The 18,860-nt window shown below is 45.8% G+C and overlaps 2 protein-coding genes across 10 annotated transcripts in view; both read right to left on the bottom strand.

Annotated features, from left to right (window-relative positions):
• Positions 1 to 2,878: 2,878 nt before the first annotated feature.
• Positions 2,879 to 9,034, bottom strand: LOC108641030 (protein mono-ADP-ribosyltransferase PARP12-like). 2 transcript variants are annotated; one of them, XM_018080301.1, is made up of 7 exons: positions 8,925 to 9,034; positions 8,775 to 8,821; positions 7,793 to 7,883; positions 6,477 to 6,552; positions 5,644 to 5,774; positions 3,665 to 3,816; positions 2,879 to 3,222 (listed from the first exon to the last, which is right to left on the bottom strand). In XM_018080301.1, the coding sequence occupies exons 2-7, from the start codon at positions 8,791 to 8,793 to the stop codon at positions 2,942 to 2,944; spliced, it is 750 nt and encodes a 249-aa protein (XP_017935790.1). In that variant the 5' UTR covers positions 8,794 to 8,821; positions 8,925 to 9,034; the 3' UTR covers positions 2,879 to 2,941. The 2 variants fall into 2 exon arrangements, with proteins under 2 accessions (XP_017935790.1, XP_017935789.1); XM_018080300.1 differs by lacking the exon at positions 8,925 to 9,034 and having other exon boundaries at positions 8,775 to 8,917.
• Positions 9,035 to 10,436: 1,402 nt separating this feature from the next.
• Positions 10,437 to 18,860, bottom strand: part of LOC103757248 (cystine/glutamate transporter) — a 33,924-nt gene continuing 25,500 nt past the window's right edge. For 5 of the 8 annotated variants that reach the window (XM_029963473.1, XM_008923366.3, XM_029963472.1 and 2 more), the window contains 4 exons: positions 17,573 to 17,747; positions 13,408 to 16,955; positions 11,795 to 12,545; positions 10,437 to 10,482 (listed from right to left, as the gene is read on the bottom strand). In XM_029963473.1, the coding sequence (XP_029819333.1) occupies positions 17,605 to 17,747 (143 nt within the window). In that variant the 3' untranslated portion in view covers positions 10,437 to 10,482; positions 11,795 to 12,545; positions 13,408 to 16,955; positions 17,573 to 17,604. The remainder of the gene's footprint in view (positions 10,483 to 11,794; positions 12,546 to 13,407; positions 16,956 to 17,572; positions 17,748 to 18,860) is intronic. The other 3 variants (XM_029963468.1, XM_029963467.1, XM_029963469.1) reach the window with 3 other exon arrangements.

Raw genomic sequence — 18,860 nt, 5'->3', positions numbered from 1 at the left:
AAGGCACCCAGGCACTCCAGAGGTAGCAGGAGGTTCAGGTTGGGAAGAAGTTTTAGCAAATTTACAATACTGAACAAAACTCCCATGAAGAAGTATTCACAGATTAAGTTGCTTTTCACTTTTACTAGCAGTTTCTGCTCTCAGTGCCTCACTAACTGAAATATTCCCAAGTCTTTTAGCTTTAGATTCCCAAATCTGCTGGGCTAGAAGTTCAATTTCATCTTATGCCAGTCAAAATTCATGCTGCAACCCCCCCCCCTTCCCCCCCCCCGCTTCCTTACTGATGTCAAAACAAGCAGAACTGGAAACTGCTAATGCCAAACACTGTATTTGGGAGTTGTGTTTTGTGGTGGTTTTGATTAGGTCAGTTTTCAAGCAGGTGAATGCCCTGCATCTGCTCCTTCCCATCCACTCTCCTGTCACTGGAGGCAGGACTGCTGCTTTGGGACACATAAAGGGAGTGTTGCAGAGAGTGACTGTGAAAGAACATGGGCTCCTCAAGGACAGCTTCCATGTCAGATCCAGTCCTGCAGCACCTGCAGAGCCCATAGCAGTCCCACATCAGCACACTTACAGCTGCTCACACCAGGCCCTGTCTGACCTTCTCAATATAACACCCAGCACCTAATTCTGGAAGCAGCTGGAGGCTGCAAGAAACTCTCACTGCAGTCAGAAATAGTTTTGACTTACTGGAAAATCTCATTGTCTTCCAAACTGTGCACGTTTGCACGTGTTCTCTGTTCTCTGCCTGGTTTCTTCTTTCTCAGATAAACACCCCCCCCCCTTTTTCAGTGGCTGGCCTGCTTCTCAGCAGGCTCTCCCTTACTTTCTCCTGCCCCCAACAAGTTTGGCAATCATACTCTGAAGCCCATCTTGCTGGAAACAACTTTTTCCCACATGATGGATGGTTTCTTCTGTCACGGAGGAGAAGAATGGGAGAAGATGGTTTGTACAAAAGCATCAATTCACAGAGCATTTTTTCTAATAACTCTCATAATTCTTTAATAACAAAACTCTTCCCAAACCCTCCATCTCCATGCCCTTGTCCTGCCCAAAGGCTGCACATGCAACCCCCCATAAGCTGATGAAGCCATGGAGAAAAACTATGCAATGTTGCAAGGACCAAAGAAAGGTGACAGCTGAAAATGGTCATTATTCAGTCCCTTCTCATCCTTGCAAGCCTGCAACTCGGAGGCAGCAAGAGGTGAAGGCTGCCCAAGCACAGAGTGCCACAGCCAGGCAGCAAGTCTGTAAAACAAAGAAGACCTCTATGTAATCCCAGCTAGCTATAAAATTATCATCTTAAAACAGACTTTCTGTTATTGTTTGTACAAATAATGCTCAGGTTCATGTTCAGGCAAGGCACAGAATGCAGATCTAGGACAACTGACAAATCCATGGCAAACAGATCTACAAAATCATGGCAGTTTTCCTATGCAGTAGTATTGACAGTACAGGAGAGCAATTAACTGTTCACCACTTTTCTTATTGAGAAAGGTGTGTGGCAGCTGGTATGTGCTTTTCTTATTTTTTTTAAATGAAAAATATCTTATATTCAGGGAAAAAGTCCATTTAAGTGACTTTCATTTTTACTTCCTGACTGCATAGAAAGTTCTCTGCTCACCCATGTCTGACAAGATTAGATCATTAATTTGCAAAAGAACAACCTTTAGGCTCCTACAAAAGCAGTGGGACATGGAAGTGCATGAATTAGGGCAGCCCAGGGACTCATTGCACTCAGTTGTCTTTCTGACATTTTCTAAGGGCACTGGTTGTGCCTGAAAATAACAGGCTTTAGGAAAACTGATGAGACCTTACACACATCCCTCCTCTTGGTTCCTTCCACATATGGCATGCACAGCTGAACCACTTGTGACTCTTGATGAATTATGACAGCTTATACATCAAGACTGTTTTAAAATAAACCACAAATTTTTGTTTCCATGCTATTGGTCATCCTAAATGTTATCCCACCATCCACCAAGTTTCAAGTACTATGACCACAACCCAAGCTTCCCCCACATCATCCCAGTTGGAGCACACACCACTGGGAAACTTCTCAATCACTGGGAGGAGTGCCAGGCAGCAGCAGGGCAACACAAAATAGCCATCACCAACTTCAGCCTGCAGGGTGGAAAGGAGGTGGCCATGCCAGTGGCCACCCTCACACAGACCCTTTGTCTCACTGCTCACTGCTGCAGGCAGTGGCTCTGCAGCCCTGGTGGGACACTGCTGTGTGCCATTATTCAGCTCACCACAGACTTCCTCACTGTTGGTGTCATGGTATGGTGGGGAGTTAACTTCAGCAGCTGCAATATGCCTGCTTTTCTTGACCTAAACCCAGTGGGGACAGAAGAAGGACAGGATGTCACAGAGGCGGTCGAACTTGACATAGCAGAACAAGGTGAGAAGAGATGTCAGCAATGAGACCAGGAAACAAAGCAAAGTTCTTTGCCAGCATTAATTGTAAAGCCTCCGGAATGCAGGAGCTTCCTACCATTTGCTGAGAAGACAGGCCATGATTCCTCTCTTGTGCACCACAACATAGGTTCTTTCACTTTCCTTCTTCCACATTCCTTGCCCAGTCTCCCTTCGGCACATCAGTACCATCATAGGCAGGAATCAACCCTAAGTGATCGTATCAGTTAATTGTACACTCACTGGTGGTGGTTTCAGCAGCAGTAGGTGTCACTGCATCAGGGTATGCAAGGCAAGCTCATCCTTGTTCCAGGCTAGAGTGAATGCTGGAGTTTAGTGCTTTCTGCTGGAAAAAGAATAGCCCCTACCAAAAAAACTATCCCCCCAAACCATCAGGGGAATGATATTTGTTAACCACATTATGAAGTGTTCCAAAGCTACTACTAAAGTTGAACAAAGATTAAAAAAGAATTAATAAAGAGTAATTTATTCAATGTGAATTCAAAGGAGATTCCACCATTCATTACAGGACCACACACTGGGTCTCAATGCTGTACTCCAAGATATAGGCAGGGTAAATTTGTTGCTTCTCAAAGATGACAAAGATGGAAGGGTCTATTGGGTCATCCACACAGCTGTCATAAAGTCTGTTTGAATTGCCGGCTCGGGCTGGAGGGCGACAGTATTCAGAGTTTCCCTGAACAAAGTCTCCAACAAGAACTTGAGCTACAAACATGGTGTAGCGACCACTGCGAGAGGAACAGTATTCGTGAGAATAGCTGGCATCTCGGGCAAAGTAGCTTCCTAGGGACCAGAAAAAGGCACAGGTAAGACAATACAGCAGCTGAGGAACAAGCATCTGTGGTCAGCACTTTGGTAGCCAGTGATTCAACAACTCCAGGTAGCCCTACACACATTCTTGCCAAGATGGCAACACACGTTGGCTTATTTTAAAGCATCGACAAACTCCAGTCATATTTCGCCATCAACCTCCCAGTCCCACCTGCCCAAGAGCTTTGCAGAACTGCAGGTACCTGAAGCAAAGAGGGGTGTTTTTAGTCCCTCCTGGAAAGGGATTGCTGTGGATGCTGTCTGCAGCAATGCAGATGGAGGCAGGGGAGAGTGCTCTAATGGCAGGAGTGCAGGGGTCAGGGACAGTCAGTCACATCACACCCACATACGAGCCTGGCCAGGGTCTGCAGCCCATGCTGCTACAGCCCCTACAGCCACACTTCTGCACTTGTACCTTTTCCATACATTGTCCCATGAGTCCCACAGAGCCTCCAGTCAAAGTTCTGCTCACAGATGGCAGACACGTGGGATGGATTTGTCCCATGGAACAGGAGCCGCTCATCCACCCTTTTTGATTTATTGACCTTCTTCATCTTCTCTTTTTGCCTAGAGACCAAAAAAAAAAAAAGAAAAAAAAGAATTACTTGTTATCCTGGTTCACATGAGGACAACTTCCCAACTCAACTCCTCCTACTTTTGGGTCATGGAGAAACAGTGACACAAACCACTCTCAGTGGGGTTACTGCCTGCTTTGCACTTCTGTTGGTACCCTGCTGCACAGCTGGCTCGTGCCAGCAAAACAAAAAGTTCTCAGCATCGCTATGGACTGTGTCACCCACAACTTCATACCACATAAGAGAGTAAAGAGACAAACATCTCTTGACTGGAAATTGGTCAGTTCTCATGTTATATAAATCCTGAATGCATAAATATGATTATAAAACTGAGCTGTATGAACCCATGGTGAAGATTGTATAATCTCTGTTCCACCTTTATCATAAAAAAAGTCCCTCCCTTTTTTTTTCTTAAACTCCTGTGTGGAAGAAACTAAAACCAAAGGAATAAACTTGAAATACCAGAACTCAGTTATGATGAAGGAAAAGAATTTATTTTTTGAATAACACTAGCAAGAATCACACACACACACCCATTAGGTTATGTGATAAAAGGCTCATTTCCATACACACAAAAGAACACAGAAGCAACCCAAGTCACAGAGAGGAGCCCCAGTCTCCTTCAAGGGCTGCCCCACAGGAGCCTCAGCCCCAGGGAAGCCTCAACCCCACAGATCAGGGAGACACTTGGCACCATGAACAATGGAACAGGCCCAGAGCAGCTCACAGACATAAAGAGGGTACTGCCCATGAGAGTATGGGACTTGTTATGGGACAGAGGGGAAGTGCATTCAGGGATTGCACTGGACTTTCAATGCGATGTTTAACAAGAGGAACTGTAGGTGGGAGAAGGGTGAGATCAGGATGGCCTGAGAAAGATAAACAGGAAAATAGATGGATAAGGGGGTAAAAAGGGTAGGTTGTGTAAAAACAGCCCACTGCCTGGTTAGTAGGCTGGTCTGGCCACATCCAGTGCCTGATCAGTACAGTCTGCCCTATCTTCTCATCAAACTCCAATTTCTAACTCTTACATTGGCGATGGAGTCTCCAGCCTGTGTGCATGCACATGTTGGGGGTCTGTGTGTGGCAACTGGAGTAGGACCTTGGGTCACAGGAGCCATATATCCACAGCCCCAGCAACTGCAGCAAACGAGGGCACGTGTGCCAGTGTGTGACCACCAGCCAGTGTAAGGCTGGACAGCCAGTAAGGAGGGGAGCTGGCCCAGGAGTCAGGTTTTGGAGCAGTCATAAGTCTAGGCCAGATGCTGGAGAGACCAGAAGGTCTGAGCTTGCTTATGAGTGGGACTGGGAGGTCCAGGCCAATCGCTGAAGACACTGTGAAATCTACCAAGACCCATTTGCATGTGTATGTGTCTATGCAAAACATAACTGGAGACAAGAGGACCCAGGAGCCAGCAGATGAGTAGGCTAAGACCAGCTCCTAGAGGGATCCATCAATGTATATGTATTCCATTAACAGGCTTTTATATTGACATTCCTTTTGCCACTCATTTCTGTTCAGCCAGAGGAAGGGACAGCAGTGAGGCCATTGGTGCTGTTCACAATTGCATGAGTGCTGTGCTGCCCATGTTGATTTCTCTGTGTGTATTCATATATTTTCTGTGTATGCACATGCACCTACTGGGAGCATCTGCTGAACCTCACTACCAACCAGACCCGGGCACACAGGTACATGGCAGCCTCACATCTGCTGAGCCACTGGATTTAGCCACTCCTAAGGTAGGCTACAGAGGACAATAGATTAGGAAATGTTGGTCTTCTGATACCATAAGGAAAATGAAAAAAAATAGATACAAACCACTGAAAAAGTTCCCAAAGTGTTGGGTTCTGGATCCTCTGAAGTTGAATGATGCAATAATCTTTCATCGTCTTTTCAAACAGCCTTTTGATTTTTCCATATTCGTGGGAATCAAAGCTGAGCTGTACCAACTGAAAATTTTAAAAACACCAAAAATAGGGTATTACTGACAGTAACAACTCCCAGTCCTCCCAAAGGACTCGTCAACCTCCTCACATCTACATAAAAATCACAAGCTCCTTCTGTTTTTCCTGTTAACCATCCTCTCCCCATGAGGAAGCACAGATACTAACTGAGGGAAATCAATGCAATCCCATATGAGCTTCCTTCAGTGGACACACCTCCGCATCCAGATTATTCTGAGTTCAGAGTAACCTAAAGTTGAAATGTACAGCAGTATTCAGGCTGGAGAAGAGTGGAAAGTTTTGCCTTAATCTGACACCCTAGCTCCTTCCCTACAGGGCTAAGCTGTAGTTTTACCACAGCAAATAACATTTTGCCTCAAATCAACAGGGGAAATATTACAGTACCCCCTTAAGATGCAATTCCTCCAGTTTATCAGACGAGGAGGTGCCTTGGGACAGTGCAAAGGACAGGTCAGACCAGTAATGGCCAAAAGAGCCTTTCTTATCCTGCATGGTATCGTAGGGGTTTCTCAGAGAGCTTCCCAGGAAACACACATCTATTCTGACTTGTCAGTCTTGTTTCACATCATAGTTGCTTATTTTTATAAGACACGTTTAAAAGCTGGGAACATCTCAACTGCCTTGACTCATGTTCTCAGGAAAATCAGTACAGGACATCCTACCCACTGGAGAGCTGGAAAGACCTACCTTGAACCCAATGTCAGGTAGTGCAGACTGGTCCCATTGTGGAGGATAGACAGAACAAGATAGAGTCGTGTTTTGGCTGCAGAAGAGAAAGAGAAGCAATTTAGTGGATACTTCTAACCAAAACCCCCTTCTGAAGAATCCAATCACGGGCTCTACAGCAGCATTCAGGTATCCCTGGATTTTTATTTTTGTTTTACTTTTCTCATAACTATTATCCCTTTCCCCAGTTTAGATTTCTACACACATCCTAGCGGCACTGATGCATCCCTTGGTAGGTCAGGATACTGGTAGAAGAGCTTCAAATGAGAAGTAACACCTTCCTAGCTCGCTGGTTTATCCAACTGCTCCAGACAGCCCTCCACGTGTGCTATCTGAACATCTCAAGGAAATCAGAGCATGAGCCCTCTCCTTCCATGTGGCCACTCTTCTCTGATTCACTGGCCAGATGGGTGGCCACTGGTACTCGTCCCCAGGACCAAGCCAGCCAGGAGCCTGTGGATGCACAGCTGTGCCCTGCAGGCACTACTGCACCAGTCAGTGCTCAACAACTTCCAGCACTATGCCCTCCTGGCACCCAGGTTTTAACCCAGGCAATAGGAGCATCATCATCCATTCAGGATCTACAGTTTGGTTTGGTTAGGGTTTTTTTTTAATTAACCCCCCTTTGGTTGAACCAGCCCTTAAACTGAACCCTCAGTTTCACACGCACTTTCTATCGGTGAGTTTCTGAAGCAAAGGCAGATCTTTTTAAAATAAATCAGTAGCACAACTGACATTTACAGCAGATGTGCTCCAATTCTGTTAAGCTGAACTTCCTTCAAAAAAAGCCACGAGATAGGGCATCTCAAGTAAGTGCCTCTAGTTCATTTAATTTAGGGGGATTTGCCTGAATTTGTGTTTTAATATATCCTCAGCTTTCCAGGGAATGGTATCCATATGCTCCACAGCTCTTGGGATTGGCAGTCTCTTGCTCCTAATCTCTGCACAGTTTATTTATTAGCTTTGAGGCATAAATCAAGGAATAAAAATTCCTGGCACTGTTGGGTCAGCCTTACGTAGCCTTGCCTCTCACAGAGAGAACAAATCCACTCTAGTGGTCTCTCACAGCTGCCAGACACTGCCACCAAACATCTCTCCAGAGTGCTTCACAGAAGTGTTGCATAATTTGCAAATACTGTAGCCACAAAATTTACCATTAGAGTCATCTAAAAATGAATTTAAGAAATCTAAAATTACATTTTAGACAGGTAGGAGGAACTTCTTAGCAGAAAGGTGCTGTCCTATAGAGACATTGTTAAATAATGCATGTATATTACCTTCTGTCTTGTCCACCTTCAGGTAACAGATGTTTTGGCAGTCGAATAACATTTCTTTGTGTTTTAAAGAGCAAATTTGTTTGGACCATGTCTTCAAAGAAAAACACAATAACTCAAAAATTCATTGTCCAGGAACACATCTTATATGTTAAGTAAAAATAAAAGAGGAGGTAGCCCTGAATATTGCATTGTGATACTCTCCCTATCCCACCCACCCCAGTCCAGACTTCATAACCGTTCTCACTTGCACTGCTCCTACTTGGAGATCAGCAAGCACAGGTTGTGAAACTCAAAGGCAACCAATCACCAACTGCACCTGCATATGTATTTGCACCCAGGCTGCCAGCCAGAGAAAACTAGGTCTGATGGCAGGCCTGCAGCAGGGAAGAGTTTTCAATACAATGGGGGCCATAAACCTGGCTTTCCTGGCAGCACTGGGTTGTTACGTGGTGCTAAGAGGAAAGTCTGCCCTTTCTTCTTGGTCCTGTAACAATCTCACAGAGCACACGCTGTGTGACATGGCTAATTATCCATTGTTTCCTCCTTTAAACACCACTTTTGATTCATGCCAGGAAACAGATTTAAAGTTTGGAAAGCTAACAGGAGTTTTAAGATGGGTAAATAAATTAGAAACAGAAAAGCATTTCTCATTTTCCCATTTCTCTCTCTGTGCAACCAGCCCTAAATTTTCATTAGCTGCACTCTGTGCTTTCTCTCCCCATTATTAGGTTGCAAGATGTCCACTATGGTCTCACTTCTTCACCACTTGACTTTTAAGTCTTTTGTTTTGGGGTTTTTTCTGGTTTCTCATTCCTTCTCTTTAGTTGTATAAACCCAAATGGACAAGCCAGGTGCCATGAAGCATTTACTCTCGACCCGTCTTCTGAATATACAATATTGTCAGAGACGCTTTTTTGACTACAGATGCCCAAGTGTAGAAGCTTGAGCAAGGCATCTCAGAACTGCAGAGAAATGTACATACTGCTCAAGTTCTGTAGCATTGGAGAAAATTTGCAGGAGGAAAAAGACCTGTTCAAAGAGATGCAGACATAGGGTGAAAGCTCTGCATGGAAGAAGATACCTTCCAGCCAGCTGCACTGTGTAACAGACTTAAAACAAGGATATACTTCACCTGCAAAGTTTATCTTATAGTGCTGAGAACCAGCTGAGAAAAAAATAACAGCGTTCTTGTCAGCTAGATATTCATTCTCCAGAAATGCAGATGTTACACTGGCAGAGCAGTGATCTGGATGCTGTAGAAAGAACAACCTGTTAGAAACCACCCTTTGGTTTAGGAGTCACTGTGGGGAAGTACCAGTGTTTCCCCAGGCCTCTATCATGTGATGCTGCTCTGAAGTAAGTCTCTAAGGTTTAAAGCATTTTGTTCTGCAGTGACAGAGGGGTACCCCACAGAGAACAGCTGCTTGTAACAACAGCAACAAAGCAGCCTTCAGCCTGTGTGGTCAGCTTCAGCCAAAAGATGTCTGTCAACTCTGGAAAATGCACATGCTTTCAAAGCCAGTCCTTTAAAAGCTTTCGCAGAGTTCCAGTCCTGCTTTGAGGGACAATTAATAAGACAATTCCACCCGAGCATCGGAGCAGCACTGCAAGGGCACCCAGCGGTGCGTGTAGAACACACCAGCTGCAGAACAACGTGCCCTAAATAACTGTCCAAAGATGGTTTAACAAAAGCTTTTGGCATCAACAGCAGACGGATCTCACCTCTTTCCCATACTCAATCCACTGCTCAGAGTCATCAAGCCAATACCAGGAGTACTCCATTTCAGGAGCAGACAGATGAATCCAGGGATAACACAGGTGCAGAAGAGCTGATCAGTGCTTGGCTGCTTGCTCTGCCCTACATTGAAAGAGAAATCCAGATTCAAGTAGGATCTTCCAAAGCTGTCAAAGTATGCAATATCCCTGGTCTGATCAGAAATCTAATCACTTCTCAAAAAAAGGAGACCCCCTTCAGCTGGGAAGTGCAGGCTTGCCCCAGAACCAAGGTACTGCTGTTTATACATTTATGTGACTGTCTCAGTTTAAAGAGACCTGGAGTGTTTTGCTAAGGAGGACGAGTTATGAGGTAGACCAAACTCCTCTCTCTCGGCAATTGTAAATCCGAAATTAAAAGGCTCCGATCGAGGAAGCACGGAAAAAGGAAGAAATAACAACTCTTTATTAAAGGATATATGTATATTGGCAAAAAACAGTAACACAACACAAAAACAAGTAAGCAATAATCCTGTACCCAAAAGTCCCCTTCGAAAAGGAAACAGCCTGATACTTCTCTGTCCCCTAGCGCGGTTCTGACCAGGGTTGGCAGGAGCGCTGTTGGATCGCCGAAGGAGCAGAGCCTGCAGTGCTCTGTGGTGGTCAGGAGGGGAGCGCTGCTGGGCTCTGGCCACCGGGGGGGGGGGGCCCGGATCACGGGAGGAGCCGCAATGGAGATCTCCCAGCTCCAAGGAGGGGAAGGGGAGAAGGGGAAAGAAGGGTGGTTTCTTTCCCACGAAACTCACTTTGTCTGCGGCTGGCTGCGGTCGGGACTCCTCCGTTTCCCCGACGAGCACAAACTCTCCGATGAATTCTGAGCAGATTCGGGCTGGAGGCAGGGGCAGCGCGCAGGCAAGCTGAGGAGAGCAGCCAGATGACCAGGTCGAGAGCAAAACATACACACACACCTTGCCTCCCTTAAGGCAAAAAGTGAAATGTTCCCTGTTTGTAAGGAGAGGAGGAGAAACTACTCCCCTCCCTGCAGATTTGGAAGGGCCATTAGCCTGGAATGTAGTTTCTGCCAGCCAGCTCCTTTGTGTAGTTAATCACCCAAGGCAGAGAGCTGTCCTCCTAACTCAATATCCTTCCCCCACGTGCAGCAGGGCAAAGGAAAATTCCCGTTTGGTTTTCTTAGAAAAAGTAAACCCGTGACAGTGGCATGGTAAGCACCACAGAAATAACCCTGACCTCTCCGTCTTGGACCTGTATCACTGTTTTTCTCTACAATATATCTTTCTAAAATACACATTGTAAGGAAATACACTTGACACAATAAACTCAGCTTGTTGCATGAAGGCCAGTGATGCCACCTGGCTAACAGGCATAAGATTTGGCTTCTGAGCAGTGTGTGATCAGCTGCAGAAGTCAGAGTGCTTTCAGAAGGCACTGATAGCATCATCCCTCCTTCAATGTTCAGGAAAACAAAGCTGCTGCTCACAGGTACTGTACCAGGTGCAGGTGCTCAGGTCCTGGCAGTGGTTGGCTGAAGGGATGGCCTCTGTGAGCAAAGCCCCTGGGGTGCCTCACACCAGACACAGCCAGCTCAACAGACCCACTGCGGGACACAGCTGAGCTCATCAGCCAAGCTGGTGGTGCCTCTGAGAAAGCTGCTGAGCAGTGAGGAGTAAGGAAAAATGTGAGAGAAACAACCCTGTAGACTCCCTGGTCAGTGAAGAAGGAGGGGAAGAGGTGGTCCAGGTGCTGGAGGAGAGATTCCGTTGCAGCCCTTAGGAGAAGGCCATGGTGGGGCAGGCTGCCTCCCCACAACCTGTGGAGGACCGTGGTGGAACAGATATCCACACTGCAGCCCGTGGAGAACCCCATGCTGCAGCATGTGGGCAGGCCCTCAAGGAAGCTGCAGTCCATGGAGAGGAACCCTTACTAGAGCAGGCTTATCCTGAAGGACTGCAGTCCATGGGAAATGAACCGTTCTGGAGCATGGGAAATTTTTGAGCACGATGGAGGTGCAGAGGGCGACTCTCACTGAGTTACCGAGGACAACATCCATTTCCCTTCCCTGCTGTATTGGGGGGGGGGAGGGTGTAGGGGCAGGAGGAGGTAGAAAAGTCAGGAACAGGGGAGTGATCTTCTTGTCTTTATCTCAACTCATGAACTTTTCCATCTTATTTTCTCTCTCCTGTCCTTTTGAGGATGAGGAGTGAGAGCTAGCCGGGTGTCTGACAGCCAGACAAGGTCAAATTCCTTGGAGCGGGGGATATCATTACTTACCAGCAAAGCCTCTGCTCTGCAGTCTACCCTAGAGACACAGCACCTACAAAAAGAAGAAGCTGAAACAGGTAGCCACCAATAATTCCAATTTGGAGGATTTTACTTTGCTTGCTGCTGTGCTTCAGCCTCCATTCAATATCCCAGTTTTAGACCCAGACAACGCTTTTTTCACCACTTCACTGTCCCTGCAACATTAACTATCGTGGATCACATACCCATAGCTGAGAGACGCCCCCCTGCCAGCCGTGGAGCTTGCAAGGGTCTGCGGCAAGGGTCTGCTCTGAGCTGCCTGAAGAATTTGAACACAATACGGAAACAGAAATTGGAAATGATCATGTATCCGGCTCTGACGTCCTTCATACTTCAGCAGGGATCATGGGAATTTGGAGCAGGCTAGTGAGAGGAAATGGTTATAGGAGGAGCTCCCTCACAGAGCTATTTACAGTGCAAAGGTCCACACAACAAAGGCTTGGCAGTCCCTGGACTGCCAGAAGAAAGAGTGAGGAAAGACTCAAGTCTCCTTTGCAAATGTCGCTTGTTCCAGTGCTGCCTTCAGACCACGGTCACTCTTTCTGCTCAGTAACAGCAGCCAGGTCTGTTCCTAGAAAATGCTCCAAACTCGTCTTCTCGACCATTGCAGGAGATCAGTCCCACTGCAGGAGATTCAAGAGATCCAGCAGGAGGTTTCTTTGGATGTGGCCATCCCTTTTCTCCCCTCTGCACAGCACAATGGTGCTGCTGCTAGCACTGGCTGAAGAATTTGAAGTTTGTGGATTTGAAATGTGGGATTTGAGGGGGATGGGGGAAATGGAGAGGAAAGTAGGCAAGTGGGGTGGGATGATACTTCCAAGCAGCTTTTCTCCACTGCTGCCTCCCTCCCTCTTTGGTCTATCCCCACTCCATAGGCAGATGCTAACCCCTGCTGGCTCCCCTGCCAAGATCCAGGGCTCCCAGTCTGCCCTAATCACATGAACCTTCAAAAGTGTCCAGTTATGCCTTGCTTTCACTTTCCACTTTCTGCTCCTTGCAGGGATTTTCCACTCACCAACTAACCCCAACTAGAAATAAACAGAGATGAAACACTTAAAAAGCAGACAGAAATACTTTGCTGGCAGGACAGGTAGTGTCCTTCACCTTTTGCTGAAGATTTCTCTATCGGATCTTGTGCATCTGTAAATTTTTTTATATCTCTACAGGAATAACTTGATACAGAGGGAATTTTAAACATAAAAAGCAACCTCATGCTACCTTTTCTCTCACACAAGGAGAAAAGATGAATTAATGAAATATAAACATGGCTTACAGTACGACTAACTCCAACAGACCTTAAAGCCAAGCCATGAAATCCCCAACTTCCTGTGTCTCTGACCCTCCCTGCTCAGCAGGAACCCCGGGAAAGCTGTCACAGCCCGGCATGTGCCACCCCCCTGGCAGGCTGCCCAGCTACCACCCTTGGGAGCTGGGGGCATCAACCTTGTGCCCGACAGGTTGGATGAGCCTGTTGAACCCCTGCTCCGCATGGGAAAGGTGCCCCAGGTGCAGTAAGACCTTTGAAAATAAAGTACAACTGGCCTGTGAGAACTCCTTGTGAACTCCCAACAGCACACCTGTACCTTGCTGTCTCTGTCGAAGCCTCTCTCCGTGGGACAGCATGGATACCTCTGTGCCACAGACCCTCAGGAAAACGGAGCTGAGTAACATTTCCTTCTGGTTATTGCGACATACGCATGCGCGTCTGCACAGGCGTGAGCACACCCAGCCAGGCGCAGCAGACGTTTCTGGCACATATATCTGCAAAATCAGCATCATTACAAAGCAGCATGCTTTATTCCTACTGCTTGGTTCCCCTTCATTGCACACCAGCACTTACCTGAAGCCGATTCCTCCCAACTTTCTAGTGGCCGGGGATATTCAGGACCTTCTCCTTTCATCAAGGAGTAGCTTCTGCTGAACATCGTTCTTTGAAAGCCAAAAACTGGTGATGCCTTGCAAAGTGAACCCCAAACCTCAGTGCAGAAAGTGGGTACATCGCTCAACATGCTCTCCCCAGGCTGGTTATCACACTGCTGGCGGGGTTGCAGTATTCAGTGCTGCATGGAGCCACACAAACCAGTGTGTGCCAAGCACAGAGCCCTGTGAGGCAGGCTCAGTCAGCCCTCTGAGCTGTGCACAGTCCCAAGTGTTTGCATTCCTGTACTTTGAAGTCTGATCCTCAGCTCTGCTCTTCCCCATGGAAATCAGAGAAGGGTTAGGAGCTTTCCAGTCTGACCTCGAGCCTTTCAGTCTAAAAAGCTGACAGTGTTTCCCAACATAGCACTGAAGCATAAAGCTTAACAACAGGTCAAGTAGTCTTGACTATGCAAACTTTTTCAGATGTAAACATTACTTTAATTTTTTTTGTTACACAAATTGCGTTCAGTTGGATTACCCTGAACATTTTTATTTCACGATGATCCAGTCACACTAGATCAGTAGCGGCCGAAACACATAAATCTCTGTTTGAGTTTCTGGAAAGGGTGCACTCTGAGTGCATTTCATAGACATAGTATTAAAAAAAAAAATTCAAAACATAATGCCACAAATGTGATTATGAAGCTGAACTTACTTTCTTCCGCATCTGGCCTGTCTTGTCTGGCTTTTGACCTGCTATGTAGTATCTGGCTTTCATCTCCACAGTAGCATAACTTTTATGCTTTTATGCTTCCCTTTGACTGATGAGATTTATAGGATCAGGTCCTAGAGCTTCATTTTTGCTTATGTGAATTCTCTAGTAAAATACACTTCTGAACTGAAGCTAAGAATTTCAGTATGCATGAGGTAGCTCTAGGAAAAACATTCTGGCTTGGTAGAAAATGTTTACATAGCTTTGCTGGGAGCAGCATACCATCCTCTCTAAAAGCAAACAACTCTCCACAAACTGGAGACTTGAGCTCACTGTAAATTGATACCTTGTGAGCATCTTTTTTTTTTATTGTTTTTATCCCTTTTAATTGCAATGTCATCCATGGAGCTGTTGAACCTCAGATTTCTCACTGTCAGTGCAGCCACAGTCCTATATCTGTCTGTATTTCCAGTATCTGACAGGTCTTGGAGCAGACATCATATATATAGCCCTGCAAGATCATATTCCTGCACAGTCAGCAGAGGCACCCAAGTGTGGTTTCCCTGCATATGTCAAACGATTTATCCTGTATTAAAAAAAAACCATGGTCCTCCAGATAGGGTTTCTTAGTTTTCTCCCAGGAATTTCAATTCTTGTTCACTTTTTCTCTTCAGAGGAAACAGACAAAGAAGGGACACTTCACCCTTTCTCTGTGCCTGTCTGCAGACACACAGCAGCTCTGTTGCAGTTTCAAACTGCTCCAAGGTTTGATGTGGGAGTACTGGTGCTATGGCATGGGCACGCTGTGCTCACAGGGGTCTTGCAGCATGGGACCAGGCTGACAGCACCTCATGCTTCTACCTCAAGCTGTGGAAAATCCCCCAAATCAGCACCTAAGCAGCTGGACTCGGGAAATGTTGGGGTGACCAGGCTCACCTGGTTCTGCAAGGTCTTCTGCAGGTTGGTTCCCTGGCCACTCACACAGGGTCCTGTCCATGGGCTGCTGTGGAAAGGTGTGCCAAGGGGTTCAGCTTCAGCAAAGCTTGGCATGAGGAGGGACCAACTCTTGTCTGGGTTCCTGGAAACATTTCTAGATCTCATTTGAAACCACACTAGCATTTAAAGCCAGTATCTTCTCCTGTAGGTTTTCTCAATGGTTTTCTCAATAAGACTGGATTTCCTGTTGGACGATGTCCAGCAGCTTGTAAATTAAATTGGAGGGGGGGAAGTGGGGAAATGAGCCCTACCAACCACACTGCTGCTGTCCCAGCTTAATTCAGCACAGGAACAGGAAGCAGTCATAACAAGAATAACTCTCAATTGCTTTGAAAAAAAAACACCCACCTTACTTAGTTCCAAAATTTTACAAGTTTCAGTAGATGACATTGGATTTGTAAATGGTACTTTGTTTTTATTGTAAGTACATAAATGCTGGATACAAAAGATTAAAAATGCTCCATGTTCTGCTGTTGCTCTCTCCAGCAATCATCAGAGGAGTCCCAGCATGCTACTTCCCACCTTCTAGGAAACGATTAACAATTATGTGATTGGAAATAGCTAATTGCTGTTTTATCTGGACATAATGTTGCCACATTAATAATGTAAACCAAAGTAATCCGATAACGGAAACCTCTCCTATGCCATTAGTTCAAATGAGCATTCACGTACTGAATCAGCAAGTCATTCACTGGAGAGCAGTGGGGCTGGGAAGGGATCAGGATCTATTGTTTCGTATTCCAGTTGATATTCAGCTGGTTTTGTTCAATGTGTTTGTACATTTTAAAATGTCATTTTAGAAAAATAAAATTCAAAGTTGAAAGATGATTTCAAAGCTAAAAAAACTTATTCTGCTTATAGAATAATCAAAATAAAACATTCTGATCTTACTTTGTTAATACTTGAATTTGAAATGGTTTTAAAATACCTTATTAACCTGAATCTCTACTTTCTGGTGAATGAAGTTTTATTCCCCTGCCTCCTCCTTTCCAATTCATCTGCCTTTTCTCTAATCTGCTCTCCTCACCCCTCTCCCTTCATAATGCTTGCCCACAGCACAGATACTATAGCACTTCAGTTTGAAACCTGCATTTGGCTTCCATGTATTGGATTCTATGTACTGCAACATGCTCCCTTCCTCTATTTGCCAAGTTAAGAAAATAAAATATTGTGTGTGTATACACACACAGTTTTACTCAGGACCAGGCTAGGCTGCAAAATTAGGATCTTGATTTCAAAGACACTGTAGGCAAAGGAAGCTCATTTCAGAGAGCTAGTTTCTTCTTCTGAAAAAAGAAAAGGGCAGAAGCAGATGTGATACGTGCATCCCAATCCCAATTGGCAAGCTTGGGAACACTTGCAGCAAGGTTTTGGCCCAGGTTCATCCTCATTTGCAGTCACTAAAAGAATAAAAGCATGGCCTGATTTTGGAAGGATCAAAGGTGTCAGAAATGGAGTAAGTAGATTTTATTTTCTCCTGTGAGTTTTGACAGTTTTCTCAATAAGTCTTGATTTCTTGTTGGACAACTTCCAGCAGTAACTGTAGTTTGTGTGTAAGATAATCTGAAAGGGTGGGAAAAAAAGGAAGGAAGCTTAGTCCAGAGGAAATCCTGATATATGGCTGAAAATAAGAGCTACATGCAAAGGAAATCTGTGCTAAACACTGCATGGAGCGGACATGTATTTCATTTACACGCCCACATCTGTGCCTTAACCATCCTGGCCTCTTCCCCAAGCAGACAGACCTCAGGCAGCACTGTCTTCTCCTAGCAGTCCTCCCCCCAGCCTTTCAGCAATTATATTTGTTAATAACAAGGGGTTACAGTGTCCGCCTGTCAGTGTCTCCATCCTAACTTTTGGTCTTGGTGCTCAGTCTCAGACAAATTTGACCCAGAGCTGGTGATCTCAAAGGTACAATAAAGTTTAGTAGGAACCAGGGCTGGGGGGTGAAAGCAACCTTCTCAGTTCCCCGTGTTGGCAGACCTCAGCCCTGTCTTTGTTAAAACAAATTTGGCTGTGGAGGCTCTGCCTTGGGAAAGCTGCTTAAGGGGTGCCAGGGGTCATGATTTAGGTTTCATGAGGTCTGTTGGTTATGGAACAATTTGCTTTAGAGATGAGCCCTGGGAACAAACCAGCATCCTGAGTGTGTTTAGGTCCACAATACTCAAACGCATACTTACAAAACAGGTTACAGCAACGGTCTGACATCTGCCTATGAATTAGGACATAGTAGACTGGAAAACCACTTAAAACCGCGGTGCATCCGATGCTGATGCTCACAGGGTCTGAGTAGAAAGACATAGCCACTGTGAAGAGGCAGATGATGGTAAAAGAGACAGGAACAAAGAGGGGAACCTGGGGAAAAGAGTACAGAAGACTGTCAGGCAAAACTGATGGCTGTAGCAAATCAGACTCCATACATGCCAGCACACACTGTATTTACTTCTCCATCTAAAGAAGGGGAGAAGAAGCATGTACCTGTCCTGTACTGTACTTCTGTACAATCAGATTGCAAACAATTGTATCAGATTCAGAGACCAGTGTGCCCTGTGAGGTTCATGCCTCCTATATTCATGTGCATCAAAATATAAACCTCACTTACAATTGGAAACCAAGCAAGCAGAGAAGTCACCTATGCACCATTGCTCTCTAAATGCCCTGCTCCTGTGCATGCACATATACCTGCTTGTCACCTAGGGCAACTGCTGGTGGTAAATCTGAAGCCAAGGATAGAAGTGACACTTTGAATCAAACTGTTCTTTAGTTATAAAACTCACTACTTGTTTTGACATGCCTTCAGCTTGCCTAAGACTTATAGTGACTAAAACAGACTAGCCAGACTCCCTCTCTCTATGGTACCTCTACCAAGAACATGAGCTTCAGCAACACCCTGATGGAAGATGAAAGCAGCAGTCAGCACTTTAGCCATACCCTGCTGGATGAGCCAATTCATCTGGGTTATTTAGAGAGTAAATCAGAAGACTGCAATAAATAAGAAAACTGTCAAACACCCTCTCCATCTCTGGATCCAGACTGAGGCAAGTAACTCCTTGCCATGGGTGATGGAATGAAGGAGCTGCTGTTCTCATCAAGGGTGACAATCTCTCTTCCAGTAATAAAGATCCTATTTGGGATGCTTACCATGCCAAGCTGGAAGAGATCAGTTGGTCTAGATATTGCAGACATCCAGCCATCAAACTTATGTGTTCCTGCTGTCTTTCCAGCCAGAGCATCCCCTGCCAGCCTCTCCTACGGGTACACACTCATGCTGCTCATCTGCTTGAGAGGCGAGTGAGAGAACTTCCCCCTCCTCTTGCCGGTGTTTTCTCACCATTTTCAACTCAAGATGCTATAGGGAGAATAAATACCAGCACAGTCGCACGTGTGTCCTGTTTCGTTCTCCTCAGGCCCGCGGCAGGAGCCGGCCTGAGTGCGGCCACTAGAGCGCAGCATGTGCCCAGCCACCTG

This window comes from Manacus vitellinus, unplaced genomic scaffold (assembly GCF_001715985.3).
Source record: "Manacus vitellinus isolate BGI_N305 unplaced genomic scaffold, ASM171598v3 scaffold_5_pilon, whole genome shotgun sequence".
Taxonomy (NCBI): domain Eukaryota; kingdom Metazoa; phylum Chordata; class Aves; order Passeriformes; family Pipridae; genus Manacus; species Manacus vitellinus.
This window is presented reverse-complemented; position numbering and strand designations above follow the sequence as displayed.

Excerpts from the sequence above, each read along its gene's own strand:
- LOC108641030 (XM_018080301.1), bottom strand. Across the intron at positions 3,817-5,643 it reads CTTTGGGAACTTTTTCAGTG|GCAAAAAGAGAAGATGAAGA; the intron begins GTTTGTATCTAT and ends TTTGGTCTCTAG. Across the intron at positions 3,223-3,664 it reads TGGGACAATGTATGGAAAAG|GAAGCTACTTTGCCCGAGAT; the intron begins GTACAAGTGCAG and ends TCTGGTCCCTAG.